Genomic DNA, 14,722 nt, shown 5'->3' with positions numbered 1-14,722 from the left:
ACTTAATGATTGGAAGGAACCTAATGGTTGCTTCACTTTAGTGAACAAGTTGCTCTAGCAGCCAGTTCGGTGGGTTTCTAAGAAGACTGACGAGAAGAAGGAAGTTGAGAAGCAGCAAGCAGCTAATGTTATAGCCTGTCAACGGAGGATTAATGCAGGGAACTTTGCAGCTGCGATACGAGTGTTGTCCTCGTCTGGTGTCGCTGCTTATGAGGAGAAGACTTATGTCGATTTTTTAGAAAAACATCCGTTAGCCCCCCCCCCCCCCCCCCCCCCCCCCCCCGAGGTTCCCATGGATGATATCACTGCTGACCCCATTTTTGTGGGTTCCAAGGTTGTTTTGGGGGCTATTAAAAACTTTCCTAAAGGTATGTCGTGTGGTAGTGATGGTCTACGAATGCAACACTTAGTCGATGTTCTTAGTGGAGCGGCGGCGGCAGTGGCGGATGACTTGCTTTTGTCTATCTCTGGGGTTGTAAACCTTTGGTTGGCTGGAAAATGCCTTAGTGAATTAGGAGAATACATTTCTAGCGCACCGTTGACACCATTTCTTAAGCCGGGGAAGGTCTTAGGCCCATTGCAGTTGGTACGGTTTGGCGTAGATTGGTTTCCAAGGTGGATGCTTTTGCTGTTGGAAAGGACATGACCTCTTAATTAGGAGACTACCAATTCGGGGTTGGTGTTCCTGTAGGAGGGGAAGGTATTTTACATGCTGTAAATCGCCTTTCAGAGATAAAGGGCCATTCGGACAAAATGTCAATGTTCCTAATTGACTTTTCTAATGCTTTCAAAATGGTGAGCAGATCTCAGCTCATTAAGGAAGTCCGTCTTCATTGTCCAGGTATTTCTCGTCGGGTAGAATTTTGCTACTTACGTCCGGCTAAGCTTTATTATACCCATTATATTTTGTCTTCTGCACTTGGTGTGCAACAAGGTGACCCCCTCGGTCCCTTGTTATTTGCATTGACTCTTCACCCTTTAGTGAAGACTATTGCTTCTCGTTACACACTCGATTTGCACGCATGGTACCTGGATGATGGTACAATTGTTGGTGATACATTGGAGGTAGCTAAGGCTTTGCGTATAATTGAAACTGAAGGACCAAGCAGGGGGTTACACCTCAATATAAAGAAAACAAAAATATTTTGGCCTTCTCTTGATCCCAGGAGTACAACAGATGGTATTTTCCCCTCAGATATTGGTAGACCTTCTAAGGGTGTTAAACTTTTGGGTGGTCCAGTGAGTTTGGATATGGACTTCATTAGCGACATGTTGTTGAACAGGGTGCACAAAACTGTTCAATTAATGGATGCGATCGAAAAAATCAAGGATCCTCAAAGTGAGATGCTTTTACTTCGCAACTATACTGGTGTGTCTAGAATTTATTTTGCAATGCGAACTACCAATCCTGCTGCTCTACAACCTGCCACCGATCTTTATGATGACCAGCTATATCAGTATTAGAGGCTTCTAATTACTGGGGATGGTGCGGGTTTTGGTCCTCTACAGAAGAGATTAGCTACCTTACCTATTAAAGATGGTGGACTTGGCATCTATACCATGGCTGACACTCGTGCTTACTTTCTTCTTGCTTCTCAGAGCCAGACTACTTCAGTGCAAAAAGCGATCCTTGGTGATTTATTCTCAACAGACAGAGGTTCAGCCTACCAGTTGGCTCTTCAGACCTTTACCCAGGTATGCGGATTACCACCTACTTACTGCGTCGATGATTCTGCACCCCCCCCCCCCCACCACCACCACCACCACACCCCCACCCCACACACCCCATGCACTCCCTGACAGTAGTTTATTTTGATGCAGTCAAGAAGCAAATCCCAGACCAATTTCATATGTCTGCAAGAGATTCCGTCCTATGGAAATGTAACCGTGTCAAGCATGCCCAAGATTATCTTTTGGCGGTGCCCATTAGTGGGCTTAATCAATGCCTCGGGCCTCGACAATTTAGAGATGTGCTTTGTTATCGTCTTGGTATTCCTCTGTTTGTTGACAATAGTTTATGCCCAAGTTGTAACAAATCTATGGACATTTTTGGAGATCATGCGCTTCATTGTGCTAAGGATATTGGATATAAGTTTCGCCATGATGTTGTTCGTGATGTTATCATTGATATTTGTTACAAAGCCAATGTGCCTGTGCGCAAGGAGGTTTCTCTCGGTCTTCGGACAAATGATGAGAAAGATCTAAAGCCCGCTGATATCCTTGTTCTTAACTGGGAAAATGGGAAATATGTTTGTATGGATGTTACAGGTGTGTCTCCATTCACTGGTGATGGTGTCCGCTCCTTTGTCCCTGGTAAGGCTATTTCTGATGCGGTTTCTCATAAACGTACCAAGTACCTGGACAAGTGTGCTGCACATGGATATGGATTGGGTGTTCTGGCTTTTTCTACCTTAGGGGAACTTGGTGAGGATACTCTGTTTTTTTCAAGCGTCTAAAGAATTGTTTATTTAGCAATGACACTAGTAGTGGCGTAGGTAGTTTCAGTTTTTATAGATTAGGTGTTGCTATTCAGAGAGGAGTTGGAGCCCAGCTTGTCGCTAGATTACCAACCAAAAGTTTTGTATGATTTACTTTTTGGTTTTAGCATTATTTTCCGATAATAAATCAAAAATAACTAAATAATAATTAAAAAAATAATAATACTTATATTTTTAAAAGAAATTATCAAATATATCCTTTATATTTTATATTAGTTTTTGTTCTCTATCGATTTCTTAATCATTATACAAAGCTTTTGGTTGGTAACCTAACAACAAGCTGGGCTCCAACACAACTTGTTATTAGGTAACTTAACCGCTCATTAGACATCCCATATCACCCTACACTAGTTATTAGGGTCATCACTATGTATGCCCCAAAATTTTCACGTATGCCCCATATTACCGTGGTTAACATAAAGTCCGATTTATAGAAAGTTCAATTTGGGCTAGAACCGAGCACCATTGGGCCTAACCTGAGTTCCCAAAAATAGTCTGTAAGAGCTGAGTAGTCGAACCCGGTCCTCGATGCTTCAATTCCCAGTCGGTTTTTGCCTCCAGAGAGTTGATATTGAGCCAGACCGCACACCAAACCAACCATCCTAATGACCCCATTGACCTTAAACAATTTTGCACCCGTTTTCGACTCCTCCGTTGTTTTTGACTTAACTTAATGGGGAGGGCTTTTCCCCGTAGTACAAAGCCCAGCTAGTTTTCTTTTACCAAAAAAAAAAACACAAATTCGCACCCCGTGCCTCCAATTTTCTTCCACCAAAGTACTGCACAAGCTCCTTGTCGTCGATCAGGGACCTTGTCCTAAGTTTATAATTACACCCTTCTTTCCCAGTGCTGACATTACATGTTTATGATGATGTGAAATATCTCATTGTTAAGTTCTCAAGTGATGACGAGGACACGGTTGTTTGATGCAAGACAGAAGACATTTGAATAATAAGGGAATGGAACAGATGGGTTCTTACTCCTCGAGTTGTACGGAATAATATAGTCCCAGTCATTTTGCCACCTCTGAACCTCTTCCGAGTTCAAAAATTCCTACTCGCTTAGCGCTCATCTGCAAGGATGGATGAATGCGATTGATATGGGAGGGAGGACAACTGTAGACCAACCTTGATGATAATAAAAAGATTCTTGACAAAGATGTAGCATGACATTCTTAGCCCCGTGCCTGCAAATATTTTACCTGTCATAATTCAAAGACAGAACAAAACCAGCAGAAAACACTCATCTTGCTGACAAAATAACCCAGAAAACACTTATCTTTAGGCAGGAACATAGTTAACCGGAAAACATGTTAAAGATCTCAAGCCAAAGGGTTATCACGATATGAACCACCAGAATTATCTGATCTGGGTCAAAGGCACAAGAATCTGGCAACCCATAAAAACCAACTGCATTGCTTGACAATGTGAGCTCTATTAAGAAGCAAGGCACATTTTTATACTAGTTCTATCTCAGGTAGGAGTAAGATTAGGTTTGCTTTCCCAACCTATGGACGGAGGAGGAAATACTGGGTGTGACACAAGGATGGCGGTGGTCTATGTGGACAATATAGGATTGTGTTTCAGTTAAGCTCCAACAATATACCTTAGCTGTGGAAGGCTGAGTAAGTTCTGTCTCTTAGGCAAACAGGAGATTATTTCCAGGTACTTAGCCATGTCCACACTAATATTTTTCTGCAAAGACAGTATGGGTCCTTGAATCAGTTGAGGCGACAAATATTTCACTTCCATTCTTCTCCTAGATTGTTAGTCCTAATCAGGCTACAATTTTGTCAAGTAGGTACAGCATCAATCGGTGTTTCACAGTTCTAAATTGCAAATTCCTAAATCTGGTACAAACTCATATAGAAACTTTTGTGGTGTGTGAAATTTGTTACCATATGCCAGATTGTATTAACTTTGCAATTTCTACCTACAAGTGTAGAGATAGAGATTACCTTAGAACCCAGAGGGTAATCGCCATTTAAATCCCATAAACCAGTGTGAACATATCGACCATTGGCTGGAATTCTTCAAAGAACATTAATCAAAAGACTAACAGCAAGATCTGCAACATCTTCTGAATATACACTACCAGTATTTCGAACTACAATACCTCTTCATCCACACTCAACCAAATCAATATGATCAAGACCAGCACTGCATACAAGAGAAGGCAATGTTTCCTTATTGAGAATCGGACTCCCAAAGGCTAATGTTTGTGATGATAAGCTATCTGGGGTCAGTGACAACATGAAAGAAGAAGGAAATAAGATCAGATAGTAAAAAGTTACACAGCAACGGCAAATATATTTTCATAACCAGTATATCAATGCTACAGTTTATTTTTGTTCAGAATGAATTTCTTCATATTAAGTTATCAAATATATTGAACACACTGTTCACATTATTCTGCAACACCAGTTTTGCACAATATCTATTAGATGGCTGTTTCAATCATTCTTGACCAAAAACAACAAAGGTTTATCAGAGAAGAAAGCATCTAAGTTGGCTAGTATCAGTTCATGTAGGGCCTCAAAAGATTCCGAGGTAAGCACAGCTTTATGTGGAGATAGGACAACATTATCCAATTCAAAGAGCTCTTTAGGAACATTAGGTTCATTCTCGAATACGTCTAACCCTGCACCCCCAATCTCTCTTTGCACCAAACACCACACTAATTCCGTCTCGTCAATTAGAGCTCCACGTCCAACATTTATGATGATTCCATTCTTTCCTAATGCCAACATGACGTCCTTGTTAATGATGTGGAAGGTTTCTTTATTTAGCTCACACGAAACAATGAGGACATCACTGTTGGATGCAAGATCAATGAGATTAGAATAGTAGGGGAATGGAACAGATAGTTTCTTATTTCTCGAGTTGTATGAGATAATGCAGCCAAATGCCTCTAGTCTTTTTGCCACCTCCGAGCCAATACTACCTAGCCCAAGGATTCCTACCCGTTTGCCACCCAGCTGCAGAGATCAAACAATTCCAATGACATAGGAGAATCATTTCAACTACACAGACAAAAGCAAGAAAATCTTCTACATATCATGCACTCATTTGTTATTCCCTAAAGATTCTGCATAGCAAATTCTCTAGTATAATAGCACTGACACTTGTTCTAGTAAAGCCCGATTTTGTTCAACTCAAATACAATATGTAAATTCAGATTTTCTCTTAGTCCTAAGAGGAATCTGTCATACACTTGCATCTATGGGTTTTCCAGAAATTGCATTCTAATGTAATCCTGTAATATATGGTGCCATACACTTCCACCAATCTAATGTAATCCTGAATATATGGGTAGATATTGTTGATTTCTGTGAGATTTTTAGAATCATAGATAAAAACTTAACGATCACAATTATAAATCATCTTACCATGCCTAATAATCTTCAACTACATAGATTTCCAAACAATCATATATCCTCCTAGGATCAACATTTTCTATGAATCAAAATTCAAAACAAAGAACTGACCTTAGAACCCAGAGGATACTCGCCTTTTACAGGCCAGAGACCAGCACGAACATATCGATCAGCAGCCGAGATTTTCCTGAGGACATCAATCAGAAGACCAACTGCAAAATCTGCAACATCCTCAGAGTAAAGAGTACCAGCATTGCAAACAGCTATACCTCTTCTTCTGCATTCAACCAAGTCTATATGATCAGTACCAGCAGAAACTGTCAAGACACAACCCAAAGATGGCAAACAGTTTAGAATCTCAGAAGTGACCGGAGTCTTAGGATAACTGATTAATACTCTAACAGACTGAGACTGTGGATTTGTAGTTAGGAATTGTTGCAAACTTGCAAGGGTATTGAATTCTCTGGTTTATTGAATAAAGTTGTGAATTTCTTTGAGAATTCTTCTTTGATTTTGGGAATGTGAGGGAATGGAAATAGGGTTGGAACTAGTGGCAATTCTTCTGCTGTTGCTGGTGTCTCCTCCATTGGTAACGTGTGGTTCATCTTAGTTGAGCTTGATAAAAAATACTTTTGGTATGTGGTAAATGGGCCGGCCCGCTTCCCAAATGAGCACCCAAAATTTTGTTTTGGACGCCCAGAATACGGGACTCCTAAACTAGATTTCCCAACCTAATTAGAAATCTAAATCTTAATCGTATAAAACTTCCAAACTCGTATTATGTAGGGATGCTTCTTGTTTATGAATTGCATAAAGAAGTAGCGTTTGAAATCTTGATCAGAGGATAGTTTTCTACGAGCTATTTCGATGTTTTTGTGCGGTCAGTCTTGCAATATCTTTTGCAATTCATGCGGGAAGTCTGAAGAAGAAACATGTTACAAGTGTCTACCAGAAAGATTGGATTCGTGCAAGAATTGCACTCCTGCTTCAAAAACTTATTTTGCGATGTTTGTGTGCGGTGAGTACTGCAATACTTTCTGCAAGTCATGTGGAAGGTTTGAAGAGTCATGTTATAAGTGTCTACATGAAATACTAGATTCTTGCGAGTATTGCTCTTCAAATCACTGCTTAACTTTGGAGGAAGCCAACTTGAAATATTTTGATAATGTTCTTTTGAAAATTCAAAAGAATTTCTCGGGTAATGGTACGCATGTTGATGATGATGATGATGAATATTTTTCGGTAGCTGATTCTTTTAGTTCATCATCGAGTTTAGACACTAAGCCATCACTAAGTGCATCTGAAATAAGTTCAAGTTCTTGCACTGATTTGGTTCTAGAACGTGTAGAAGTCAATAACTATGAGGAAGAAGAATTTGAGCAAGAGTTTGAAGAGGCTTTTGATTTTCTTAAGGTTTTTGATAGCAACAAATTCAATAGGAGAAGAGGAAAAATCCCAAAATACTAGAATTCAAGGGTGAAATTTTGTTTCTCTATGACAAAGAAACTTTAGACACGTGAGGTAAATATAAACACACGAGGGACTGAATGATTTTTACTCCATATTAAAGCCTAAGCCCTAAGTTATTAGAAGTTCATAATTTTCTCGATCGAGGAAGAACTTTATGTTTTTCATCGTTACCCATATTGTTTGGTTTTCTTTCATTAGGTATTGCTAGTTTTCCTTTGTGCATGGGCTTTTTTATATTTGTCGGCGATTGCAGCACCTAGGGTTCGTTCGCAAAGCATGGATAAAAGTTGTCTATGAACCGAGTCCGTCTTAGTAGTTGTGGTTCGTCCAACAACAGCTTGGATACAAGTCTTAATTCTGTTCATGTTTCTGTCTTTCAGTATCGTATTGGTGTAATTAATCATCAATATTGAATCGACATTTCTTTTAAGAATATTTATTTTTGTTTCTGATAGAGAACTTTAATACACTTCTTTGTTTTTGCAATGCAACAAGTTTCAGCATCACAATGAGGTGTTTCAATATCTTGCATCACAAGTTTCAGGCGCTAGGCGAGGTGAGGTGCCAAGCCCTTGGCCTCTCCTAGCCCCTAGGCACACCTAAGACGTTCTATGCGCTAAGGATTTTCTTTTTTAAACAATCACATTTTTGCGTTAGGGCGTTTTATTAGCTAGGCGCCCCTTGGACGACTCGTGCGCCTAGGACGCCTTGGCGAGCGCGTAGGCTCGCCTTTGACAACATACCCAGCCAAGAATAAGTTTTAGATTTTGCCTCCTAGAGTGTTGTAAGTTGATCCTAATAACAAATTTTAGGTATTCCCAACAAGTTACGTTTCTTTAGTTGTTCGCTGAGACATTTTTGCGGGTGTGTGTAAACCTGCAACTTTTAGGTTCACACTCTGACTAGGGAGTTTATTGCCACTCTTGACATACATAGTAGGGAGTTAATCTCTAATTTTATCTCTTCCATGTTAGTTTTACAAAATCGATTTGTGGATCTCAATTTTTTTTGCACCCAGTGAACCTACTGATGTTATGCAATCACTCTCAATGTGCACCAGGCTAGTAGGTGCACAATATCTGGGGTTTACAAATCAAATTTTTTGTTGTTTGGGTTGTAAATATATGTTACTTCTTTCTTGGCGCTTTCCGAGCCTTCACGCCTTGGGTTTATTGTTCGGCGCGAAGCAAATGCTTGAAGCCAATAGCGAGAAATTGAATGCTTTCTATGAGACTTAAGCTTTTTTCTTCCCTTGCTGTTCATTTGCAAACAACTTGGGATACAATTATAAAACGTGTGGTCTCTCGTCCATGATCCTATCTCTGGGTTTGGTTGGTTCTCTGTAATGATCATCAGCTATACTAAGTGCGGTCTCTCGTCCGCTTAACTGCAAGAACCAAAATATTATTTTTGGCGTGCATATATTTCAACTCCTGATATACCTTTGTAAGAATGTAAGAATGTAAGTACTCGAGAATGAGAAAAACTAGAGTAAAGTCCGTAGTACTAATTTTAGATACAAGTCCTTTGGCACTCTGGATCCCCACCCATTTAAAATGAACCAGAGAAACCAGATTTGTGTCCGACTGGTTCTTTTTCTCTTTGATAGAAAGAAAATTTCATTAATTAACAGCTAAAGTTGTGGTCCTTTGCCAGAAGACCACGAATAGCTGGTTCAAAGTTTCCAGAGGATTCAAGTGACATTGTTGTTTGCCTAACATTCTTAGCAATAGCATTAGTAACTTGATTATCATCTCGACTTACATAAATAAACTCACAAAACGAAAAACTAGAGATTAGATGTTTCATCTCTTTTATTAAGTTCCTATTCTCCCATTGAATGAGTAAAATGTTTCCATTAATGGACTCAATAACTTACTTCGCATCTGCTTCAATTTGAATACGTGAGTGCTTCATTTCCTTAGCCCAAGATAAAGATTCCCTTACTGCCATGCACTCCACTGCCTCTGAGTTCAATGCTCCATCTCCACTGCTCTTTTTGATTCAAAGACATGTACATGTATGATCACGCAACACAATGCCAGTACCAAACTGATTAGTATCATGATCAAAAGAGCCATCAATATTAAATTTAGTAACACCTGCAATAGGAGGTTTCCACTGAGATATATTGTTGCTAGAACTATGTATTAAAGACTGTGTTGGATCGATGCAGTACATATGGGAAGCTAAATGATAATGGATTTTATGCACAAATATATGAGGGTTTAGAGATATTCCCTGAAATACAACATCACACTTATCCTTCCACAATATCCAAATTCCAATCATTAGGGAGAGTAACCATCTAGGTTCTTGATCAGACTCATCTTAAGAAAACCAGATGATGACCCATTCTGACTTGAGTTGCAGTTATCTCTTACAACATCTATATCAATGTTTATACCTCTCCAAACTGCCATGCATGCCTACATTCAAAGATTATGTGTTCCATGTCTTCAACACCGTGACTACATATATCACAGTGAGTATCCAATTCTGAATAATATAGAGTTCTCTTACTTTTTCTAGAATTAATGCCTCTAATGCATTTCCAAGTGAATAACTTGATTATGTGAGCAGCTTGACAACTCCATAATGCTTTCCAGACTCTTGAATTGACAGTAACTCCGTTAACTTGCACTTCACTGTTGATGTAAGTTAACAACTTGTAGGTGCTTTTAACAGGGAATTTACCATCTTTGAAGGCATCCATAACATTACATCTTCCTTGTTGCAGTCTATAAATAGAAACTGAATTTTTAAGGAAGTATCAACATCGAATAATGTGTTCAGCAGAGTAATGTTCCATTAATTAGAGTCAGGTAAATATAGTTCAAAAACTTCTTCATAGAACCTGTAGAAATCATTAATAGGTGAAGGTGGATGAGTCATTCCATGAACCATCTATCTCTCCATATTTTGGTTCTCTTCCCATTATTTATTTCCATGAAGTAGTTTTGCTTCACAATATCAATACCTTTTGAAATTCCATTCCAAGTATAAGAACAATTCTTGACTGTGATATGTTGATGAATTAAGTCTTCACCTTTAAGGTATTTACTACCCTGCACTTGGGAAATTAAGATGATAGAATCACTGCATATTCTCCATGCAAGTTTTGTAAGAATAACCCCTGAAAGCAAGACCATCTAAATCTTTAGGTCTGCAAACATTAATCCAAGCTATATGATTAGATCCTCTGTTGTTATTGTAACCCCAGAAAAACTTTCTCTCAATAGTAGTCAGCTGCTGAATAAGATTATTAGGGAGCTTGAAAGTACCCATTTGATAAATTGGAACAGAATTAAGCACATGTTTTGTCATTGTGCCTCTACCTGCTTGAGAGAGAGAAGTACTTGACCATGAAGAAAATATGTGTTCAAAGTTCTCTTTTATGGATTTAAAAGATTCTTGTTTTGAATGACCAAGAATTAATGGATATCCTAGATACCTTTCTTTGGAGTTCATGATTTTGACACCAAGAATTTGTGTAAGAGTCTAAACAACTTTAGGTTTTGTCTTCTTACTGAAATAAACTGCATATTTCTCAAAGTTAATTACTTGACCTGATTGAGAACTAAAATTGTGAAGTAATTCCAATAAATTGTTAACTGAAGTAAGGTTTGCTTGAGTAAAGATCAAGCAATCATCTCCAAAGAGCAAATGATTATTGGCTGGAGAAAGAGAAACCACTTTAATTCCTTTAATGGACTTATCTTGTAGTGCACTTTTGAAATGTCTTGATAGATATTCCATTGATAGGATAAAAAAAATAAGGTGAAAGTGGATCACCCTGTCTAATACCTTTTGTGGGACTGAATTCTTCACATGGAGAACCATTGAGCATAACTGATAATGAAGTAGTGCTAATACACTGGTAAATTAACTCACAAAAGTAATTTGTGAAACCAAAATATTGAAGTACCTTAATCAAGAAAGACCACTCTAATCTGTCAAATGCTTTAGACATGTTAAGTTTTGAGGCCATCCAACCAGTTTATCTTCTTTCTTCTTCATGGAATGAATGATTTCGTGAGCAATAATAGTGTTGTCACTTGTTATCCTACCTGATACATAAGCGGCTTGAAATGGTGATATTATTTTCTCCATAATAACCTTTATCCTATTAACAATCACTTTGGAAATGATCTTATGAGATGTATTGCACAATCAAGTTGGCCTGAAATCACTTGCATTGACTGCTTTCTTCTTTTTAGGGATAATAGAAATATAAGTCTTGTTGATTTTTTTTAAGAATATGTTTAATTTTAAAGAATCTCTTCACCTTCAAGCATAATCTTATCCAATAATGTGTTATTGACTTTTGTAAAAACCTGCTTGGAAACCTTTAGGACCAGGAGCACTCCAATACTCCATCCTTTTAAGAGTGCCATGAATTTCATCATTAGAAGGAATTCTTGTAAGCAAGGCATTATCTTCAGCCGTGCTGGTGGGAATAACAATATATAAACTTTCATCCAGAATTGGATTTGTGGATATGCTGATCCTTTTAAAGTGATGAGTCAAGTGAACAGAGATTTCTTCCCTTGAAAGCAACCATTTTTTATTAGTCTTGAATGTAATTTATAATATTTTTGGATTTCCTCTTGTTTACTCTGTAATGAAAGTATTTGTTGTTGTTGTCCATATCCTTGATGAAATGGTTTCTTGACTTCTGCTGGTAGAATTCACTTTTTTATCTTATGCCACTTTATTAATTATCTATTGATGTTGATTACTTCATTCGTAGTGCTTATGTCTGGAGGTTTCTCTTATATTAAAGTTAACTATTTTTGCATATTGTCAACCTACTGATTGATATTACCAAGGTGAACTATTGAAACTAGAACTTCAAGCATTAACAATGACAGTAGCACATGATTCATCATTAAGCCAAGTTAAGGAAAACTTGAAAGGTTTTCAACAGCTGTACTTTAGCATCAGTCACTAATATGATTGGACTATGGTCACTTCCGACTTGGTTAAGATGATACAGTTTACTATTAGAGAAATTTATAGTCCAAACTAATATTTCCAATTGCCATATCAATTCTAGATTTGTTAGTGCCTATACCCATGTTGTTGTTGGTCCAAGTATACAAAACCCATGTCTTCTAGTTCACAAGAGGAAATCATGTTATTCACCCAACCATCTGTTGAAGAAGATGTTTCTCATTATTAGTAAAATGAAAATTAAGATCTCCTATAACTATCCAGGGATTATTATTTTCACTGCTAATTTGATGGATATAATTTCATTGTTCCTTTTTCCTAGAATAGTTAGAGTGACCATACATACATGTTAACATGAGTTCTGGTTTACTAAGATCAAATTGAACTGCCACATTAAACACATTATAGGAATTATCAACAATGTCACTCGTAAACCCATTTTTCCAGAGAAGAACTAGTCATTCGAGAGACCATGTGGTTCAAAGAAAACACTTTCAGGGTATTGAAATTGTTTTAAAAATGGGATGCATTTGTGACTACTGATTTTAGTCTCACACAGAAAGATAATATCCGGATTTTGAGTTCTAATCAAGTCACTCAAATGGTTTCTAGTGTCAGGGCTTTTAAACCCTTGAACATTCCAAGAGATTACTTTCATGTCTACAAATGAAACTAGAAAAATAAATATGAAATTGGTTTTATGAGTAAGAGGAAAGGGACTATGGCAACACAGATGAGTATTATGAATGAAATAAAATATCTTATGTAGGTTTTTAAAACTGCATGAGAAGAGTAATAAACAACCAATAATTAATTTATATGCACCTAGAAAATGGTAGAACCGACTTTTAGTGTTTTAATTAAGTAATGAAGTTGAAAGAATTTAAACCTGTTTTTACTTTTCTGCATTTTGAGCTTCAATGTCTCTAAATGTGACTCTTTGATCTGTTTGATTGTTTGTGATGAATTCAGTATTGGTAGAATAAAAGGAAGTATCTCATTTTCCTATAGTATTATCATTAATGTTCATAACTTTGTGTCTCTTGCCCAGCCTAATCGCATCTTCACCTTCATCTATAGTAGGATCCTTCAGAAGAAAGTACATGTTAACAGCAACACCATCCTTTGGAGGGACAAAAATATTAGATTTCATATAATTTTTCGTATTCTTCCTTGCAGCTGGAGCACTTGAGGTTGAGATAGGGACAATACTCTTTCTAATATTGTTAGATTTACCAAAGAAATATGGCTTTTCATGAGCTTTAGCCAGAAATTAAGTTTGCAGCATCCTTACAAGCACCTTTGCAGTGCTTTATAACATAACACTCTGTGCATATTCCACTAGGCTGACGTTCATAGAAAAAATTGAACCAACGAGTAATACCAACATTGGTTATTGCTTTAAATCCTCCTCTTAGAGGGTTGGTACAGTCGATATTGACGCAAACTTTAATTGGATCACTAGCAATAGATATCACATCTTTAGGTTCTATACTAACCACTTCACCTATAATTTCTCCAATCTTTGTAACTAAAGCAATATCCATATGTTCTGGTAGTAAAAACTTCAGCTGAATCCAAAATTGTTGAGAACCTTAGTTTTTCTCAGTATAAACCATCTCAGAGATATATTCATGTACCACAAGAAGTTTCTTATTGATGTTTCAAGGACGTTCATCGATAACTCTGCTCAATAAATCCCAGTTGATAAATTTGAAAATCATGATATTCGGTTCAACTTCTACAATTCTGAGATCTTCAGGAGATATAAAAGGCCATGTAAAGCCTATCCACTTTTTAACAGTTTCAGTGCGCATACGACCTTCAATTATAACCTTGCGTATAACACTTTCCTCCCAGTTATTCTCTTCTTATTCACCCTCGACAACAACTTTCTTGTAAATCACAACCTCATTAGTATCACCTAGGTCCAACAAACTTCCTTGAATTTATTTGCTAGATCGGAGACTGGTTCACTTCCATCACCTTCCATTGTTAAATTGTGTTTGACTCTAGGGTTTATAGAAAAAGATATGTTATAGAACTCCGGGTAGAAATGATGATTATATATAATGGTGTTGAAAGGGTTATTAATTATACGATATATTACCATATATGTTAAGATAATTCTCATTAAAACTGGTTGAGAAAATATCTGCCTTTATAATGAAACACAAATAGCTGGCTGTTGACCAGCTGATCATAGAAGGAAACAAACCTTAGTTTGGTAACTTTTTTTTTTTTTTGAATTTTAAAAAAATTCAAAATGTTTAGGAGGCGGGATTTATGGTAATTTTGACTCAGCGATTTGGAACGGGATACTTCATTCTTCAAACTCTTACTGATGAACTCAACACGAACAATCTTCTCAATCAAACTTATGATAACTAGCTCTGCAAACGCCTTGATCACAATACACAAA

The 14,722-nt window shown here is 37.4% G+C and overlaps 2 protein-coding genes across 3 annotated transcripts; one reads left to right on the top strand and one right to left on the bottom strand.

Annotated features, from left to right (window-relative positions):
• The first annotated feature begins 438 nt into the window (after positions 1-438).
• Positions 439-2,611, top strand: LOC113273647. Of its 2 annotated transcripts, none has more exons than XM_026523297.1 (2): positions 439-1,695; positions 1,822-2,611. In XM_026523297.1, exon 2 carries the CDS (start codon positions 1,851-1,853, stop codon positions 2,454-2,456), a length of 606 nt encoding a protein of 201 aa, XP_026379082.1. In that variant the 5' UTR covers positions 439-1,695; positions 1,822-1,850; the 3' UTR covers positions 2,457-2,611. Both variants share the same exon structure in this region; 1 of them encodes a protein (XP_026379082.1).
• Positions 2,612-4,739: 2,128 nt separating this feature from the next.
• On the bottom strand, positions 4,740-10,060 carry LOC113272230 (glyoxylate/hydroxypyruvate reductase HPR3-like). The gene is made up of 6 exons (XM_026522103.1): positions 9,752-10,060; positions 9,224-9,339; positions 8,998-9,103; positions 8,787-8,879; positions 5,986-6,342; positions 4,740-5,475 (listed from the first exon to the last, which is right to left on the bottom strand). The coding sequence occupies exons 1-6, from the start codon at positions 10,058-10,060 to the stop codon at positions 4,951-4,953; spliced, it is 1,506 nt and encodes a 501-aa protein (XP_026377888.1). The 3' UTR covers positions 4,740-4,950.
• Positions 10,061-14,722: the final 4,662 nt, after the last annotated feature.

The sequence above is a fragment of the Papaver somniferum genome, chromosome 4 (genome assembly GCF_003573695.1).
Source record: "Papaver somniferum cultivar HN1 chromosome 4, ASM357369v1, whole genome shotgun sequence".
Lineage (NCBI taxonomy): Eukaryota > Viridiplantae > Streptophyta > Magnoliopsida > Ranunculales > Papaveraceae > Papaver > Papaver somniferum.
The sequence above is the reverse complement of the archived record's forward strand: the minus strand, read 5'-3'. Positions and strand labels throughout refer to the sequence as shown.

Coding starts and splice junctions, on each gene's coding strand:
- LOC113272230 (XM_026522103.1), bottom strand. CDS start 10,060: ATGGATGCCTTCAAAGATGGTAAATTCCCTGTTAAAAGCACCTACAAG. Junction 6,343..8,786: donor ATTCTTACATTCTTACAAAG/GTATATCAGGAG, acceptor TTTATTCAATAA/ACCAGAGAATTCAATACCCT. Junction 5,476..5,985: donor AGTATCCTCTGGGTTCTAAG/GTCAGTTCTTTG, acceptor TGATCTCTGCAG/CTGGGTGGCAAACGGGTAGG.
- LOC113273647 (XM_026523297.1), top strand. CDS start 1,851: ATGTCTGCAAGAGATTCCGTCCTATGGAAATGTAACCGTGTCAAGCAT.